The sequence below is a fragment of the Cucurbita moschata genome, unplaced genomic scaffold (assembly GCF_002738365.1).
Source record: "Cucurbita moschata cultivar Rifu unplaced genomic scaffold, Cmos_1.0 Cmo_Scf00001, whole genome shotgun sequence".
In the NCBI taxonomy this organism is placed as follows: Eukaryota; Viridiplantae; Streptophyta; class Magnoliopsida; order Cucurbitales; family Cucurbitaceae; genus Cucurbita; species Cucurbita moschata.
This window is the reverse complement of record NW_019268517.1, coordinates 10,992,465-11,010,259: the sequence shown is the minus strand read 5'-3', so window position 1 is coordinate 11,010,259 and position 17,795 is coordinate 10,992,465. Positions and strand designations below refer to the sequence as shown.

At 39.0% G+C, this 17,795-nt stretch overlaps 2 protein-coding genes and 1 pseudogene across 5 annotated transcripts; 1 reads left to right on the top strand and 2 right to left on the bottom strand.

Annotated features, from left to right (window-relative positions):
* Positions 1 to 153: 153 nt before the first annotated feature.
* Positions 154 to 7,424, top strand: LOC111444028. Of its 4 annotated transcripts, none has more exons than XM_023081959.1 (20): positions 154 to 358; positions 559 to 794; positions 998 to 1,072; positions 1,144 to 1,259; positions 1,379 to 1,493; positions 1,579 to 1,707; positions 2,793 to 2,840; positions 2,920 to 3,101; positions 3,192 to 3,388; positions 3,472 to 3,764; positions 3,842 to 3,991; positions 4,085 to 4,516; positions 4,658 to 4,807; positions 4,883 to 4,958; positions 5,118 to 5,245; positions 5,356 to 5,556; positions 5,636 to 5,743; positions 5,843 to 5,962; positions 6,065 to 6,217; positions 6,877 to 7,424. In XM_023081959.1, the coding sequence occupies exons 2-20, from the start codon at positions 648 to 650 to the stop codon at positions 7,036 to 7,038; spliced, it is 2,982 nt and encodes a 993-aa protein (XP_022937727.1). In that variant the 5' UTR covers positions 154 to 358; positions 559 to 647; the 3' UTR covers positions 7,039 to 7,424. The 4 variants fall into 4 exon arrangements, with proteins under 4 accessions (XP_022937727.1, XP_022937719.1, XP_022937711.1 ...); XM_023081951.1 differs by having other exon boundaries at positions 154 to 430; XM_023081943.1 differs by having other exon boundaries at positions 154 to 462.
* Positions 7,393 to 11,216, bottom strand: LOC111444051 (probable glycosyltransferase STELLO2). Its single transcript, XM_023081979.1, has 3 exons — positions 9,097 to 11,216; positions 8,426 to 8,552; positions 7,393 to 8,141 (listed from the first exon to the last, which is right to left on the bottom strand). The coding sequence occupies exons 1-3, from the start codon at positions 10,788 to 10,790 to the stop codon at positions 7,674 to 7,676; spliced, it is 2,289 nt and encodes a 762-aa protein (XP_022937747.1). The 5' UTR covers positions 10,791 to 11,216; the 3' UTR covers positions 7,393 to 7,673.
* A 948-nt stretch (positions 11,217 to 12,164) lies between these two features.
* Positions 12,165 to 14,564, bottom strand: LOC111442187 (annotated as a pseudogene).
* Between the last annotated feature and the right edge of the window lie 3,231 nt (positions 14,565 to 17,795).

The following is a 17,795-nucleotide window of genomic DNA, read 5'->3' as shown; positions in this document are numbered from 1 at the left end:
TTTTCTCATAAGGTTATGGTTTGAATTTGACCAAAAAAAGCTCCACACAGATCATGTGCTCTGGTCTTGCAAGCCTTAAGAAGCCAGCACGTCCGTTTGTCTGTTCTGTCAACCGAAACAATTACTTTAAAATGTCTTCCCTCGCTTCGCCTTTAAACGGCCATCGAAGCTCTCGAATGATCCAGCAATGGCGATGCCTTCAGAATCAACCATCCTTGCATTGTGGACCCACAGACAACCTTGCCGTTGAAAAAGGGGATTCTTTCTCGTATGTTTTCAGGTTCTCACTCATAATTGGCTTCGCAGCCCCCCAAACGGATAGTTTCATCATTTTCTCGAGACGAAATCGATATTCCGGGTACGTTTTGATTTCTTTACAGCTTTAGAGGAATTCCGGCCACTGCTCGGCTGTTTCAGAGAAGGATCGTAGGTACTTTTCATTGGAATTTTGATCATAAACTTGTAAGTTCTTCATTTGGGGGTTCATGTTTTCGATCTGGACTGGTTTAGGGTTTTGGTGTTTCGTTTCATAGTAGTGACCAGAATCTTCTAATTTAGGTTTGAAGTGGTGCGTAATTGAGCTTGAGCTTTTCTTTCCCTTCTCGACCTCGGAATTTGAGTATTGATTTGTTCAGAAGGGAAAGAAAATGAGCGTTGTTTCGGGTGTGGTTTCTCGGCAAGTCTTGCCTGTATGCGGCAGTCTTTGTTTCTTCTGTCCAGGATTGAGGGCACGGTCTAGACAGCCCGTGAAGAGGTACAAGAAGCTCATCGCCGATATATTTCCTCGTAATCAGGTCAGTTCTTTTGATGTTTATAGCATTACTTCGTTTCCTGTTCCATCTATGGGGTTTTGGGTTTAGGGTTTATAAAATCTCGACCAGTTCATCAACTCATAGTTCATCCCTCATGACTCAAAACTTACTTCACATTGAGTTGTTCATCACTTTTATGCAATTATCTTCATAATTGACTGAGAATAATCCCTATATTACGCTAGGAAGAAGGACCAAATGATCGAAAGATATCGAAATTATGCGAATATGCTGCTAAAAATCCTCTTCGAATTCCAAAGGTAATGTTTATTAAGCCTTACCATTGTGGTCTGCCATGTATTCATGTTAAACTTCCTAATTTCATGATCAGATAACAACTTCCCTTGAGCAAAGGTGTTACAAAGAACTGCGGAACGAGAATTTCCATGCCGTTAAAATCGTCATGTCGATCTACAGAAAACTTGTGGTTTCATGTAAGGAGCAAATGTGAGTAAACCATCTTTTGTTTTCTGGATCTGTTTTCTGTACATCTTCTCTGTCATTCTCAACTTTAGTGGTTGGAAAACATAACTATTGATTCATGTGGATGAGTGAACTACTTGTAGGTCTCTGTTTACGAGTAGCTTAATAAGTATTATCCAATCTCTAATGGACCAAACACGACAGAAGGAAATGCAAATTATAGGATGTCAGACTCTGTTTAGTTTTGTGAATAGTCAGGTAAGTGAAAAATATAGCTTTAGTTCTTTCTTTCATTATGTTGATATGTTTTATTGGTTTAATATTCGAACTTCTGATGGTCCAGATTGATGGGACTTACATGTTTAACTTAGAAGCCTTTGTTCCAAAACTGTGTCAATTAGCTCAAGATAGTGGAGAGGATGAAGGGGCTGAAGGCCTGCGTTCGGCTGGCTTGCAAGGCCTTTCCTCAATGGTATGCCTTTCTATTTCTACTATTTACATTTACATTAAGCTAGTCAAGGAGTGATAATGTGAAATCCCACGTCGGTTGGAGAGGGGAACGAAGCATTCCTTATAAGAGTTAGACGCGTTTTAAAACCATGATGCTGATGACGATACGTAACGGGCCAAAATGGACAATATCTACTAGCGGTGGGCCTGGGCTGTTGCAAATGGTATTAGAGCTAGACACGGGGCGGTGTGCTAGCGAGGACACTATGCTCCCAAGGGGGGTGGATTGTGAAATCCCACATTGGTTGGAGAGGGGAATAAAGCATTCCTTATAAGGGTTAGACGCGTTTTAAAACCATGAGACTGATGGCGATACGTAACGAGGCAAAATGGATAATATCTGCTAGTAGTGGGCTTGAGATGATACAAATGGTATCAGAGTTAGACAATGGGCAGTGTGCCAGTGAGGACGTTGGGCTCCCAAGGGAGGTGGATTGTGAAATCCCACATCAGTTGGAAAGGGGAACGGAGCATTCGTTATAAGGGTTAGACACATTTTAAAACCGTGAGGCTAATGACGATATGTAACGGGCAAAAGTAGACAATATTTGCTAGTGGTGGACTTGGCTTGTTACAAATAATGCAAAACCTAAATAATGAAATAGTCTATTGCTCGAAAATGCAAAACCTAGGAGCGATAAAAGTAAAGCAGGAAGAAAAATTAGAGAGAAAGAGTAATAGCCATACCGATTAAAAGTAAGAAATCAACAAAAGGCTTGGAGAGAGAAGGCTGAGAGAGAGAGAGAACACCATAAAGAAGCCTTCAGTATAGCAAATTCGAATCGATCAGACCAAGGAAGATGCTTGTCTTCAAAAATTGATTCCTCTCCATTCATAATTCTTAGTGTTTTTATTATGGTTCCTTATCATGATGATGCTACTAATAATAAATTAATGACATGAATAAGCCACCTACGAACTCATGAAATTGCAAAGAGATTACATTTGCATAGCATATTCCTATCTATTTTCATGTACTTCAGTAAATGGGTCGTTCGAATAGCTTGCCAAAACTAATTTGGTTCATTGTTTTTTTTTTTCTTCCAGGTGTGGTTTATGGGTGAACACTCTCATATTTCTGTCGAATTTGATAATGTAAGTTGCTTCCCTCAAACTTGTACCTTCGACAGAAAAATAAACATTATTTCTATTGACTTGTATTATCATTAAACAGATTGTTTCAGTGATCCTAGAAAACTATGGGGCTCCTGCAAAAGATCCAGACAAGTTAAATGATCAATGGGTGCAAGAAGTGGTACGGGACAAGGGTCATATCTCTTCATCGTCAGTTGTCATGACGAGCATACCATCTTGGAGGGAAATCGTGACTGAAGGAGGTGAACTGAACTTGATAGGGTAATAATCATTCATCTCTGGTGAAGTCCCCATGCAATAATCTTGCTGATATAAATATTTCATTATAAATTAACTATCTTTGCTTGATAGGGAGGATGTCCGAAACCCTTGCTTTTGGTCTAGAGTTTGCCTACACAACATGGCCAAACTAGCCAAAGAAGCTACAACCATGAGGCGTATATTAGAATCTTTGTTTCGTTACTTCGATAATGGAAATCTGTGGTCTATTGAACATGGCATTGCAGCTCCAGTTCTGAAAGATTTGCAGTTCCTAATGGACAAATGTGGTGTGTTCTTTCAATCCTATTCCTGTTTGTACCTCATGTTTGCTTGTGTTTCTGGTTCATCAATTATGTTTTGATTTTGACAGGTCAAAATACCCATGTTTTGCTTTCCATATTGATTAAACATCTTGACCATAAAAATGTCCTGAAGCTGCCTAAGATGCAGCTTGACATTGTTGCTGTGGCTACTGCCCTTGCTCAAGAGGCAAAAGTTGAACCTTCTATTGCAATAATTAGTTCAGTTAGTGACTGCATGAGGCATTTGAGGAAGAGCATACACTGCTCACTCGACGATGCAAATTTAGGGGATGAAGTGAAAAATTGGAATAAAAGCTTAAATCAAGCAGTAGATCAGTGTCTGATACAGCTAATATATAAGGTGATGAAAATTTAAACCGCTTAACTTTTATTATTGCTGTGCATATTTTAAGATTTTAAATAAGAACTGGAAAGCAGGTTGGAGAACCAGGCCCAGTTCTTGATGCTATGGCTGTGATGTTGGAGAGCCTTTCTTCTGTTACAGTCATAGCCAGAACTGCAATTTCTGCTGTTTATCGTGCTGCTCAAATTGTTGCCTCCTTGCCTAATTTATCATATCAAAACAAGGCAAGAAACAATCTTCTGCTTTTGAGTCTGATTCATTCTCTCCAGCAAAGTTTAGCCTTATGATTTTAATAAATTCAGTGTTTTATGGCATAGGCATTCCCTGAGGCTTTGTTTCATCAGTTATTACTGGCTATGGTCCATCCCGATCATGAAACACGAGTTGCAGCTCATCATATTTTTTCAGTTGTCCTTGTGCCATCTTCTGTTTGTCCTCGTCTACGCTCTTCAGATGTCGAGTCAAGGATGACTTCTGATGTTCCTAGGACATTCTCAAGAACTGTCTCTGTTTTTTCTTCTTCAGCTGCCCTTTTCCAGAAGCTAAGGAATGAAAAATTGTCCTTGCTGGAAAATGGTCATCCAGATATGAAAGATAGCTCTTTTGCCGATGGCAAACAGGAAAACGCAAGCAATGGAATGCAAAGTAGCTTGAAGTCATCCTACAGTCGGGCATATAGCACAAAAAACTCCGGACCTTTGAGAACTGATGCGACTGCGACTACTATGAACAACTTGAGCAAAGAACCAGTATGTTGTGTGAAAATCCTTTCATGTTTTAAGTCGTTTATTTTAATAATTGTTTAGTGTTGAGAGAAGATAGCTCAGTCTGCGTTATCGATCTTCGGTAACTGGGGTCGCTTACTTTTTCTTTTATGAATCAAATGTCAGGAAACTCATTCTCTCCGACTCAGTAGCCACCAAATTACACTTCTGCTCTCATCAATCTTTGCACAATCCATATCTCCTGCTAATGTTCCAGAAAACTATGAAGGAATTGCCCATACATACAGCTTGATCTTGCTGTTTTCTCGAGCTAAGGTAAAACAACGCTTTTCAGATTTGATTTTTCTTTTTACTGGGATGAACTGTCAATATATGTTTCTTTCCATGCAGAATTCAAGTCATGAGGCCCTAATACGAAGTTTTCAGTTGGCGTTTACATTGCGAGACCTTTCTCTCAGTAAACGAGGTGAATCTTTAAAACATTAGCACAAATTTGGTCTTTAATCAAATCTGTTGGACGAAATGTTGATGAAATCTGTTACTGTGAGACTTTTCATGCATCTGTCACCATAAAGATTATACTGGATAGTACTGTACTGAGGCTTGGTTTGTGCTCGAATTGCAGGATCAGTGCCACCATCACGATGTCGATCCTTATTTACTCTAGCCACATCGATGATCCTCTTTTCGTCTAAAGCTTTTAATATCCGTCCCCTTGTTGACCAAATGCAGACTATATTCCGGGGCAGAATGGTATGTTGATCAAGAACTAATGCTTACAGAAATTAGAGTTCCCAAGTCTATGCTTAAATCTGAAGCTGCTATCAAAATTTCAATTATGACTTGTTTTTAAACATGGTTAGGTTGATCCCTTCCTAGAATTGGTAGAAGGCTGCAAGTTACAAGCTGTTACCATACCGTCTGACAAAACGAGTTGTCCTTATGGATCCGAGGAAGATGACGATTCGGCCTTGAAGTTTCTGTCCGAAGTAGAGATAACCAAAGATCAAACTAGAGAATCCCTTGTTACCGAGATCGTGAAGAGTTTGGACACACTTTCAGATGTAAAGCACTAGACCACTCATTTCTGGATTGGTTCGTTTTTATTGTTAAACACTATAAATTTTTACATCTATGTTGCAGTCTCAATTCTCCAGCATAAAGAAGCAACTTCTCGGCGAGTTTGTACCTGATGTTATGTGTCCTCTCGGAAATCATCGGTTAGAGGATACGTCGAATAACGTGTATCAGGTTATACTGAGAACTCTGATAAATTCAGTAAAGAGACAATAAGCGTATGTAGCATGAGTTTTCCTTGTGGTACCTGACTTTTGTTCTTCCTCCTTGCAGTCTGCTCCATTTTTTAACATTGATGAAGATTCCTTTGGCGATGCGTTTGAAAGCCAAACTAAAGATAATCAGGAGTTCATTGTGATTCCAGTTTTGAGTGTGAATCAGCTTTTAGAATCAGTATGTCAGCTACTTTCAAGATCTCATTATTTGATGAATTGACCAAAATTGGGAACTGATTTTTCAATGATCACTTACTCTATCATGTTTCGTTTAAATCAGGTACTCGAAACAGCCAATCAAGTCGGAAGTATCTCCATCTCGACCACAGATCATGTGCCTTACAAGGAAATGGCCCAGCATTGTGAGCTACTTCTGATGGGAAAGCAGCAGAAGATGTCAACTTTGACGTCTTTCCACCTGAAACAGGAGGAGGTTATGATCTTATCTCTGAAAACCTAACCATTTTCGTTAATATTTGGATCATTTGGGAAATTTGTTTGCAGGGATATGAACTAGAGCTATTCCACACGTAGAGTAACAACCTCCAAGCCCACTGCTAGCAGATATTGTCCTTTTTGAACTTTTTTTTTCCGAACTTCCCCTTAAAATTTTAAAACGCGTCTACTAGGGAGAGGTTTCCACACCCTTATACGAAATGTTTTGCTCCTCTCTCCAACCGATGTGCAATCTCACAACCACCCCCTTGAGGGCCCAACGTCCTCGTTGGCATACTGTTTAGTTTCTAGCTCTGATATCATTTGTAATATCTCAAGCCCACCACTAGCAGATATTAGCATCCTTGAGCTTTTCCTTCCGAGCTTTCCCTCAAGGTATTAAAACACGTCCACTAGGGAGAAGTTTTCACACCCTAATGCTAGGTTCCCCTCTTAAACCGAATGTAGAATTCTGCCGAAATAGATTCCACCTGAATGATCTAAATTGATGAGAGAGAGAATCCTTAAGTTCTATGAATAATGTTTAGTGGCAAACATAAACAGTTTTCTTAATTTATGTTTTCAGGATGCAAGTTCCTCACCATGTAGAAGAAACATAAACATTCACAAACTTCTAACACATTCCTGAAATTGCAGGTTAGCAATCCATTCACTGAACACTCATCAGCTAACCCATTTCAACCTCCCTCTGGACCCATTGTGATGCCGTGCATGGCTGAATACGAGTATCATTCACACTCGTTAAGATTACCAGCTTCAAGTCCATATGACAACTTCCTCAAAGCTGCAGGCTGCTGATCAATTGAACCAGAAATATTAGCTACCCGAGCGATTTCAACGAGCGAGATGACTGATGACTAAGCAACTGGAGTACATTTTGTAAGTAGCTACTACAGACACAGACAAAAGATAAGCGTCACATTGAAGGCTTTCAATCTTTTCTTCAAGCTTTCTCTTCAAAACTATGGACTCAAGCAGGAAGATTTGGTGTTTTGCTCAAGTCGTCTTTTGTTCTCTGTGGAGTTCCATCTTAATTTAATTGATTGTATATTTTGTTCTTCCATTGTTGTCTGTAAACTCTATACCAGTGTTCAAAGTTATGCAATGGAACAGCATAACCTTGTATTACAGAAAAATATTAGAGGGAAGTTATATTCAATGAAGCCAATTTAATTTCCTGTTCATATACTTATGAGACAAAAGAACTAGTTGAATACAATTTCTTTCTTACAACAAATGGTGAGAACACACAAACTCTACAAAAGAAAATAAGTGTTGGGGAGGATGGGGTCAAAGAAATGTTATTTTCCTTCACTCCGAACCAAAAAGAGAAGAAAAATAGCAGTTTTGTATAACAGATGGCTTAGTATACATGGTCTCCCCTAACTCCCAAGGTATCAATTCAAAGTCTCTTTTCTTTTCCTTTTATCCCCTCAAACTAACTCTGCTAGAAGTGGGTCACCTTCTGCCATTATTCTGACCAACTTTATGAAATCTTGTTCACTTGACACATTCCATGGGTGAACAGCAGGCACATGAACTGAATAAATAGTTGATGAATTTGTGGCAGGTGCTTTCTCTCTGTAGCTCATTGTATTCAAAACCGGATCAAAGTTCTGAACCGAATCCATTGCTGTAAAGAACAAGGGGATTGCAACCTTGTGATGGATTTCTAAGTCACCCACTAATCCGAGAAGATCAAGAAAGTCTGCTACGAAGCGCCGAGGAACGTAAAAGACCTCGGAATTGCATATTGTGAGGCTTTGCTCATTTGCTACAGACTGCTTATGACTGACTTGGAAATGAACTGGCATCATGCTCACTATCTTCTTTACCATGTTTGATTGTTTAGTAAACCAGTCTGAGCTTTCAACTGACACTGTAGTCCAAGATTTGGGTACCTGAATTCATTGACACAATGATAGACTAAATTGAGAGCTTTTAAAGGTCTCAGATTTGCAGTCATCCAAATTCACTAGGATCAACAAGCATTCAAGCAGTTAAATATTGTTTGGAGTGTAAAAAGATATTTTCTCGCAAGTTTTTTCCTACTTTCTACTAATTTACCACAAAATTTTCAACCTCAGTAAGAAGAATTAGTTAGTGCCATCTTAAGGACGAAATTCAAGTAAACAACACAGGCGCTAAACACAATTAAGTCAGCTAAATATAGTTCAAGTGGTACCTTATTAGTTATCCAGAGTTTTGATTTGTCCGCCTGTAGCAGATTCCAATAGTTAAGAATAGTATTGTCTTGCAGGAATAGAAACCCTTCTGCACCACTATACGTGTCGAAAATTTTGGGCAGGTACCTGTTAACATAATTAACAACATATTTAGAAGAACATATAATTTTGAAAGCTTCATCAACTGGAGCAAGTAGCAAGCCGAAGACTATTTGAGAATGCAGGTTGAAACAGAACACACACTCATTCTCTTGACAGCCAACAATTCCAAGTTTGCAACAATAAAAATTGTAAACTGTGCTGCTACGATTCTCTATTGAAATTGTGCAATTGATAATAAACTTATCTCAACAGTTTCAAATCCTGATACCATGACAACCAAGTAAAAAGATAAAGCTAGTGACAACCTTCTCAATGAATTATGAGCAATTTTTTGTCACTTGTAAAATTGAATGCAACTCGAACTCGAACGCGTATGTTCTGAGCTCAGAATGCCAAGACAAAACGAGGTAAACTTCCAATGTTACCATTTTTGTAGAATACTAATAATTATATTTACATTCTAGGCAGCATGAAAAGAGAACTCAAAATATTGTCTGTCTACCAAATTACTACTTCGGCTTCGAACTCACACAAATTTTTCAATCATGTACTTAAAAAAGTGACTTACTTGTATGCATGGTCCAGTCTACCTTCTTCCACAACAAGATCTAAATTCTTAGTCTCTGAAAGAATTATCACCGTCTTGAATATCCGCCCATATAGCAACCTCCACTCGAGAGCTGTTCGTTCGACAGGGCCATTACAAAACATGATTAGCACAACATTGCCAAAATACTTTCTCCACCTTATTAAGTTCCCTATCTCATAGCTCACTGTCCCAGTTTCCTCAACCCCAAGGTGTATGGATGGTAGTTTCTGTGGAACAAACTCCTTCCGATCCCCATGACCAATAGTCGCTCGTGGACGATCCAATTCCAGAGACATTAGCCTTGGCTGCTGGTACCCGACAGCAATTAAATCTTGTAGCCAAGCTGCTGTAAACTTCACATCCTTCTCAGTCCAAAACCCTTCCTCTGCCATTACAAAACTCAACTCCAAAATCTTTTCAAAAAGCCTATGTTTACCTGATCTCCATGAATTCAAAAAATTAACTAAACGACCCACATTCACATGTAGATCTCTCTCTTCTGAAAAAGGGTATGCTTCAATCCTATCGTATCGATGAACGGTTGGAGGATAAACTACAACATAACCACCAATTTCCCATAGAAGCCTCTGGCCCCAATATCCTCTCAAGATATCAGAAGCCATTGTGCTAATGGAAACAGGAAGCATTAAAGCCCAGAAGGCTGAGGTATGATAAAGTGTGTTGAAGGAGTTAATAGGAACCATCATACCCTGCGGCAATGCGACTTTTGGGGCACGTTCATCAAATCTAATATCAAAAGCTTCCAATCCAGATTTTCGAGTGAAGTAAAATACCGAATCGACATCAGGGAGACCGTTGGAAATTCCCTGTTGGATGAACTGCTTTCCACCAAAAACTTCGGTATAAAATTCTTCATGAGCAATTTCACCCACATTTTCCAGTGGCAAGCCCCTAGGCCATACTGATCTTTGCCCAAAATGAATATATGGATTTACAACAGTTCTATTGGGATTTTCATGGCTATACTGTAATATAATCTCCTGCCTCGCTCCCTCTCCAACCAATTCTACATCGAAATGTTTACCCAAATCCCCATCGATAACTTCCCCTCGATCATCCACATCGAAGATCTTCTTCGCGCCATGTTGAATTGCGAAGAGGTACCCAACAGTTTTCCTCACGAAAGAATCATAGGGAAGAAATTCAATCACACGAAACCCTAATTTAGACTGTTCTTCTAAGGAAAGGAAAATTGCACCTTTAAGAGCCCAATCCGACGGCGTCAGTGAATTGCCGATCGCCAACACCTGCCAGCCCTTCATTTTCACAAGCTTGCGCAGCGAATCGCTAGGATAAGTAGACACCGAGACTACGATCCATTGCTCAGAGCGAAATTCCGGATAGAGAGAAGAGCTAGCCGGGATCGACGCGATCGAATTCCAATCGACTTTAGGGAATTGAATCTTCTCCAAGGCCGCCGTCTTCGATTGGAAGCAGAGAAGGGCGGCGCTATCGCCGACATTGCGGAGGAAAAAAAGGACGGCGACGGAGACGATCAGTAGTAGAACCGTCACCACTTTGTACATATTTTCAGACAGCCATGTGGAGAAATCGAGGCTCTTAGATTCTGAGAATCGATGCGAGTGGAGAGTGGGTAAGGTTCTGATCTGGGTTTTGGGGGATTTAGGCGTTGAACGCTCTTGGACCAACATTGGATCCAGGAAATTTAGAACACTGGTACACAGTACAAAACTGCTCTCCCAAGATTATCTGAGATAGGTCTCCAATGGCTTCCGCCGATTCAGGAGTGAGTTTCAGGTGGAAATTGGAGATCCAGAAACAGGGGTTCTTCTTCTTCTTTTCTTCTTCTTGCCGTTGTTGTCAGATCATGAAAATGATGGAAGAAGAAGAATGCGTGCGTGGGATTCTGATTAATCCAGAGGAGAAGACAGTCTGTAATGGAAATTCAAATTATCCCTCTGTGCGATGTATTCCGAAAGCAGTGGTTGCCGACAAGCATGTTGCGGAATTCTTCAACTTCAATTCTCACTGACAACTCTTGCTTTCGAGTTTGGTGGGAAGGGACTCTCACTCTCGGAAACCAAAATGTTAAAAATGCCAAATTTGTAGTCTCAATTTCATCCATCTTCTCAAATTAACTTATAAACCCAATAATTTAATAAAAATTTAAAATAAATAACATTAAAGAAATTAAAAAAAAAAAAAAGGAAATAGATTTTAAACCTAAATATTGGCTGAATTAATTGGTTAGAGTATTTTTATATACACTTGATTTGGCTATTTTCCTTCCGTCTATGGTATGTACTATTTATAAAATTATATGTACTATTTGTTTTATATATTAGATTTCTGGTTGGTTCTCTAATTTTTGTTCACCGACTAATTATTTTATTTGTTTTATATATTAGATTTCTGGTTGGTTCTCTAATTTTTGTTCACCAACTAATTATTTTATTGTTCACCACGTAGATTAATAATAATAATAATAATAATAATTTGGACCCCAATAAAAAATAAGATTTAAATCAAAAAAATTAAAATATTATATTTCTAAATTGCTTAGGACAATACAATCATTTTATAATTTTGATACTACTCAATCATATCTTAAAAAAAAAGAAAGGTACTAAATTGAAACTAAACTCAACTACAAAGATGAAGATGAATAGCTCGAATTCTAGGCCTTTTGGGCCAATAATGGAAGAATAGCATGCATTGATTGCAGACATCCTTTGGGAGTAGAAAGGTATAGAGTTTGTGTGTGTCGGAAGATACAGATTTGGAGGGCCAAAGGGAAAAAGGGTGAAGTAGTTGCACACTCATTGTCATGTGAAACTCAAAACTCAAACTTAATCCACAACTTTACTTCTATCTTAAGTATAACAAACTTCTCTTCTTTTAAGATAATCTTTACTAATGTCTTTCTTCTTTTTAAACACAAAGTTATTTGGTTTTTATTTCTTGTTCTTATTGAAATTTTTGTAAGTAAAAGTAATAATAAAATAAAATGGATTAACACCCATGAAAGGGTGGTAAATAAATTACACCCAAAATTCAAATTCAATGTAAACAGAGGTAGATTTCTTGTATAAGAAAGGTTACCATATTCCCATAGTTGAAAGAAAAAGGGATGATAATTTACCAAATTCAAGCAGCACCCCTCTCGAGGTCTTCTAACAACAACGCCTTCACGGTGGGTTTCGCCAACAGATCTGTGTGTTCTCGGAATGGGGAGTTTGTGAACCGTGTCTCCTGTTGAAGCTAATAATAGAGTTTGAATGAGTTTGAATGAGTTGAATGAGTTACTGCCGAAGAGAAGGAGGAGGTGGATTCAATTTCGTCCACACAAATCTCAACCAACTCCAGGAATCCCCCTATAAAAGGACCTCCCTCCCCGTCATTCAAATCACTCCTCCTCTCAATCTCACTTCAGTTTTCTGTTGTCACCAACGTCTCCCTCCAAAACTCAGGTGTTTGGAAGCCCCAAGTTTTCAGCAGGCAGTCGAAGGTTGCCTGAAATAAGACCCCCACAAGTAAAGAGATCCAAATCAATTTGAATTACAACACACAACCCCACAGCCGTCTCTTATTTGGTTTACAATTTCACTGTTATGAACAATCAACAATGATACAGCGTCCGGTTATAACAGAAAATTGGGAAGTTATCGACCAGTTTGTGCAACGGCAGACACAAAATCAGTCGAATCATTCCTTATAAGAGTGTGAAAACCTTTCCTTAGCAGACACGATTTAAAACCTTGAAAAGGAAAACACACAAAGGACAATATCTGCTACTCGTGGGCTTGAGCTGTCACAAATGGCACTAGAGCTAGACATCGAGCGGTGTGCCAGCGAGGATGCTGGTCCCTAAGGGAGTGGATTGTGAGATCTCACATCAATTGCAGGAGGGAACAAAACATTCCTTAGAAGGATGTGGAAACCTCTCCCTAACGAATAGAGTTTTGAAACCTTGAGAGGAAGCTCTTAAATGAAAAGCCTAAAGAGGACAATATATGCTAGTGAACTTGGGTAGAAAAGTTTTGAATCACGACTCCTCCTGAACCATCGAAACTAAACATCCTATCCAAATGAAATTCATTCATCAAATGATTAGTTCTGAAATCAGTGATGATAACATATGGACTCATGACATGACACCACAAATTATATGGTTAAATGTTATTATCTGCACTGAAAACAAATCAAGAACACTTAAAACTACACTTCCTGAGGGTGAATTCCATCCTGATGAAGCTTTCCAAATGAATGGACTACAAAATATATAGTAATTGAATAACTAAGTGGTGGTATCCATAATGATAAAGTACCCCAAAAGTTCAAATCAACAAAAAGCTAGTAGAAAACAGCCAAAATCTGAACTAAATAGAATAAATTAACCATTCAAGTTTGGAACAAACCTTAACAAAGTTGCCGAGAGTTTTAGTCGATCCCCTAGAAGATGTAAACACGTCCTCAATCCCAGCAAATTGCAAGACCTTCTTGGGCACTCTAGCCGCCACAATCCCAGCACCTCGTGGCGCCGGAACCATCCGGACGGTGACGGATCCACATTTTCCAGTAACCTTACAAGGTACTGTATGAGGCTTACCAATCTTGCTACCCCAATACCCTCTTCTCACAGGGATCAAAAGACAGCTTAGCCAAAATAATCGAGCCACGAATCGCTGTGGCAACCTCTTTACTACACTTGACTCCCAAACCCACATGGCCATTACCATCGCCGACGATGACAAACGCCTTGAAACGGGTTCTCTGTCCAGCACGGGTCTGCTTCTGGACAGGCGTGATCTTCATTACCTCGTCCTTGATGCTAGGGCCAATGAGTGTATCAACGATCTGGTGCTACTTGATAGGGAGAGAGTGTATTAAGAGGATATTTTTCCGTGATAATTAGTTAGAATATATCTTAGGAAGTTGTTAGTATAGATTTGATTAACCGTATATTTTATTTATTTACCAGATTTAATTAGATATATATTTTTCTATTTTTAGGTATTAGTTGATAGTTTGTATCCTATTTAAGCGTGGTAAAATGAAGATCATACTTTCGATCCCAATTCTATTTCTATTTCTCATTCTTAACATGGTATCAGAGCACCGATCTTGGTGTTCTTAAATATCAAAATTTCCTTTATGGCGGAATCAGCCAAATCTAGCTTCAAAATTTCGGATGTTGATTTAACACATCCGTACTATATTCATCACTCTGATCAGCCAGGATATTCACTTGTTCCAATCAAATTAAATGGAGTAAATTATCAATCCTGGAGGAAATCAGTTATGCATGCTCTTATTGCCAAGAAGAAAATTGGCTTCATTGATGGCACAATTGAGGAACCGTCCCAAGATGCAAATTCAACCGAATTCGAACTCTGGAATCAGTGCAACAGTATGATAATATCTTGGTTAACCCATTCCGTTAAAGCAGATATCGCTAAAGGCATTATTCACGCCAAGACAGCTCATCAAGTGTGGGTTGATCTTCACGATCAATTCTTACAAAAGAATGCTCCAGCAATTTTTTAAATACAAAACTCGATAGCAACGATGTCACAAGGAACCATGGCACTGTCAACATATTTCACCAAGCTCAAAGCACTCTGGGATGAACTGGAAGCGTATCGCACACCATTTACCTGTAATCAACGTCAAATACATATTGATCAACGCGAAGAAGACAAGTTGATGCAATTGCTCATGGGGCTCAATCAGTCTTATAAAACGGTGAGATCTAACATATTGATGATGTCTCCATTACCTAATGTGAGGCAAGCCTATTCATTACTTGTACAAGAAGAGATGCAGCGTCAGGTAACTTCCGAACCTACTGAGAAAATCTCGATTGCATCAGCAGTGCAAAAGAAAACAATATATTCAAAATTCGCCAAGGACAAATTGTGTGAACACTGCAATAAAAGTGGTCATACAATTAACGAGTGTCGAATTCTTAAGTTTCACTGTAAGTTTTGTGATAGAAGGGGCCATACAGAAGATCGGTGTCGACAGAAAAATAATTCTGGAAGGACAAGACAAGACAATCAACACAATAACCGTGGATATCGATCATCTGCAAATATGGCCGATGTTTCACAGTTGAATACAGAAGAACAGTCACCTAATTCCATTCCAAATTTTTCTTCTGAGCAATTACGACAGATAGCACAAGCCTTATCTGCAATCAATCATCACCCTTCTGGTAATTCTGACAATCACATCAATGTTGCAGGTTTGTTTCCCATATCTACATTATCTATTAACTCTGCGAGTTCTAATTCATGGATTCTCGATAGTGGAGCTACGGATCATATAGTATCAAAATCTTCTGTTATGACTGAACCAAAGGCTGCCATCATGTCTACAATAAATTTGCCTAATGGAGAAACAGCACGTGTGTCACATACTGGCAATATTTCCCTTAGCCCTAACCTTAAATTAAACAACGTTTTATGTGTGCCTTCATTCAATTTAAACCTAATGTCGATCAGCAAACTTACCAATAACTTGAAATGTTATGTCACCTTCTATCCTGATTCTTGTGTTATGCAGGACTTGGCTACGGGGAAGATGATTGGCTCGGGTAAACAATTTGGAGGTCTCTATCATATTTCTTCATCTCCAATCAAGTCTTCAGCTCATCAAGTATCTCAGTCATCTGATTTGTGGCATTTACGCCTAGGTCATCCTTCCTTTTCTCGTTTTAAATTTCTAGCTGATCAATTGCATCTTAATAATGCGAGTTATTCTCATAATTGCAGTATCTGCCCGTTAGCAAAACAAACTAGGTTGTCTTTCCCAAGAAGTTCAATAACAACCCATTCTGCTTTTGATCTGATACATTGTGATGTTTGGGGACCACATAAAATTCCTACCCATTCTGGTTTGCGTTTTTTTCTCACTATTGTTGATGATTTTACTCGATGTACTTGGGTTTTTTTAATGCAACATAAGTCAGAAGTACATCATTTGTTGATGAACTTTGTTAAATTCGTTCAAACTCAATTTCATACTACTATCAAGATAGTTCGATCAGACAATGGGACTGAGTTCCTATCTTTGCAATGGGACTGAGTTCCTATCTTTGCAACCATTCTTTACTTCTTGTGGTATTGAATTTCAGCGCACTTGTGTCTATACTCCACAACAAAATGGAGTCGTAGAACGCAAGCATCACCATATCCTAAATGTAGCTAGGTCTCTTCTTTTTCAGTCACAGGTTCCACTTAATTTTTGGGGAGAGTGCATTTTAACGCCATCACCATTATTATCTAACAAGACACCCTTTGAAGCACTCTACAAACGACCACCTACATTTCATCATCTTAAAGATTTTGGTTGTAAATGTTATGCAACTATAGTACATCCTAAGCAAAAATTTGAACCTAGGGCAACTCCTTGTGTTTTCGTAGGATATCCTTGTGGTCATAAAGGTTACAAGTTGTATGACATGCAATCTCACACATTCTTTATCAGCCGTGATGTCAAATTTTGTGAAGATGATTTTCCTTTTTCATCAGCTTCACAAACTTCGACATTAGCTCTTTCGACTCCTGTTGTACCACTTCATGATCCATCCTACTCAAACATCCATCCTCCACCTTCACCTCCTATTCCTTCACCTCCTACTCCTCCTTCACCTCCTATCCCTTCACCTACTACTCCGTCGTCTCCTCCACCTTCTCCAGATTCGCCCACTAATTCCAATCCTATCCCACCTGATACATCAGCTCCACTTCGACGTTCTACTCGTACTAAACAGCCTCCAGCTTGGCATAAGGATTATGAGATGTCTTCTGGAGCCAATCATTTCACCTCTAGCTCAAGTCCCGGCACTGGCACCAGGTATCCCCTTCATCATTACCTTTCATTCTCTCGTTTTTCTCCTACTCAACGTGCTTTTCTAGCTCTTATTACATCCCAGACAGAACCTAAAACCTATGACGAGGCAGTTGGCGACCCGTTATGGCAGCAGGCTATGAATGATGAAATTGCAGCTTTGGAACGTAATCATACATGGTCTCTCGTTCCTCTACCACTTGGTCATAAAGCTATTGGTTGTCGTTGGGTGTACAAAATTAAATACAACTCTGATGGTTCTGTTGAACGTTATAAAGCTCGACTAGTAGCAAAGGGGTACACTCAGGTTGAAGGTATTGATTACACAGAAACATTTTCCCCTACAGCGAAACTTACTACACTTCGTTGCTTACTCACTGTTGCTGCTGCTCGAAAATGGTTCACCCATCAGTTGGATGTTCAAAATGCCTTTCTCCATGGTAATCTAGACGAGGAAGTTTATATGTCTTTACCACCAGGTCTTCGCCGACAGGGGGAGAATACAGTATGTCGGCTCCATAAATCTCTTTATGGATTAAAACAGGCTTCTCGCAATTGGTTCTCCATATTTTCTACAACTATACAAAATGCAGGCTGCACTCAGTCCAAAGCAGATTACTCTTTGTTTACTAAGAGTAAAGGTACTTCTTTCACTGCAGTTCTAATCTATGTTGATGATATTCTGTTGACAGGCAATGATCTCGAAGAAATTCAATATCTCAATACTAGTTTACTCCAGAAATTTCTTATCAAAGATTTAGGAAATTTGAAATATTTTCTAGGCATTGAATTTTCTCGATCTAGAAAAGGAATTTTTATGTCTCAAAGGAAGTATGCTCTAG

What these genes read in the sequence shown, in the direction of transcription:
- LOC111444028 (XM_023081959.1), top strand. Translation starts at nt 648, where the DNA reads ATGAGCGTTGTTTCGGGTGTGGTTTCTCGGCAAGTCTTGCCTGTATGC. An exon ending in TGCAAGGCCTTTCCTCAATG is followed by an intron (nt 1,708 to 2,792) that starts GTATGCCTTTCT and finishes TTTTTCTTCCAG; the next exon opens with GTGTGGTTTATGGGTGAACA. An exon ending in CTATATTCCGGGGCAGAATG is followed by an intron (nt 5,246 to 5,355) that starts GTATGTTGATCA and finishes AAACATGGTTAG; the next exon opens with GTTGATCCCTTCCTAGAATT.
- LOC111444051 (XM_023081979.1), bottom strand. Translation starts at nt 10,790, where the DNA reads ATGTTGGTCCAAGAGCGTTCAACGCCTAAATCCCCCAAAACCCAGATC. An exon ending in AGACTGGACCATGCATACAA is followed by an intron (nt 8,553 to 9,096) that starts GTAAGTCACTTT and finishes TTATGTTAACAG; the next exon opens with GTACCTGCCCAAAATTTTCG. An exon ending in AACTCTGGATAACTAATAAG is followed by an intron (nt 8,142 to 8,425) that starts GTACCACTTGAA and finishes CAATGAATTCAG; the next exon opens with GTACCCAAATCTTGGACTAC.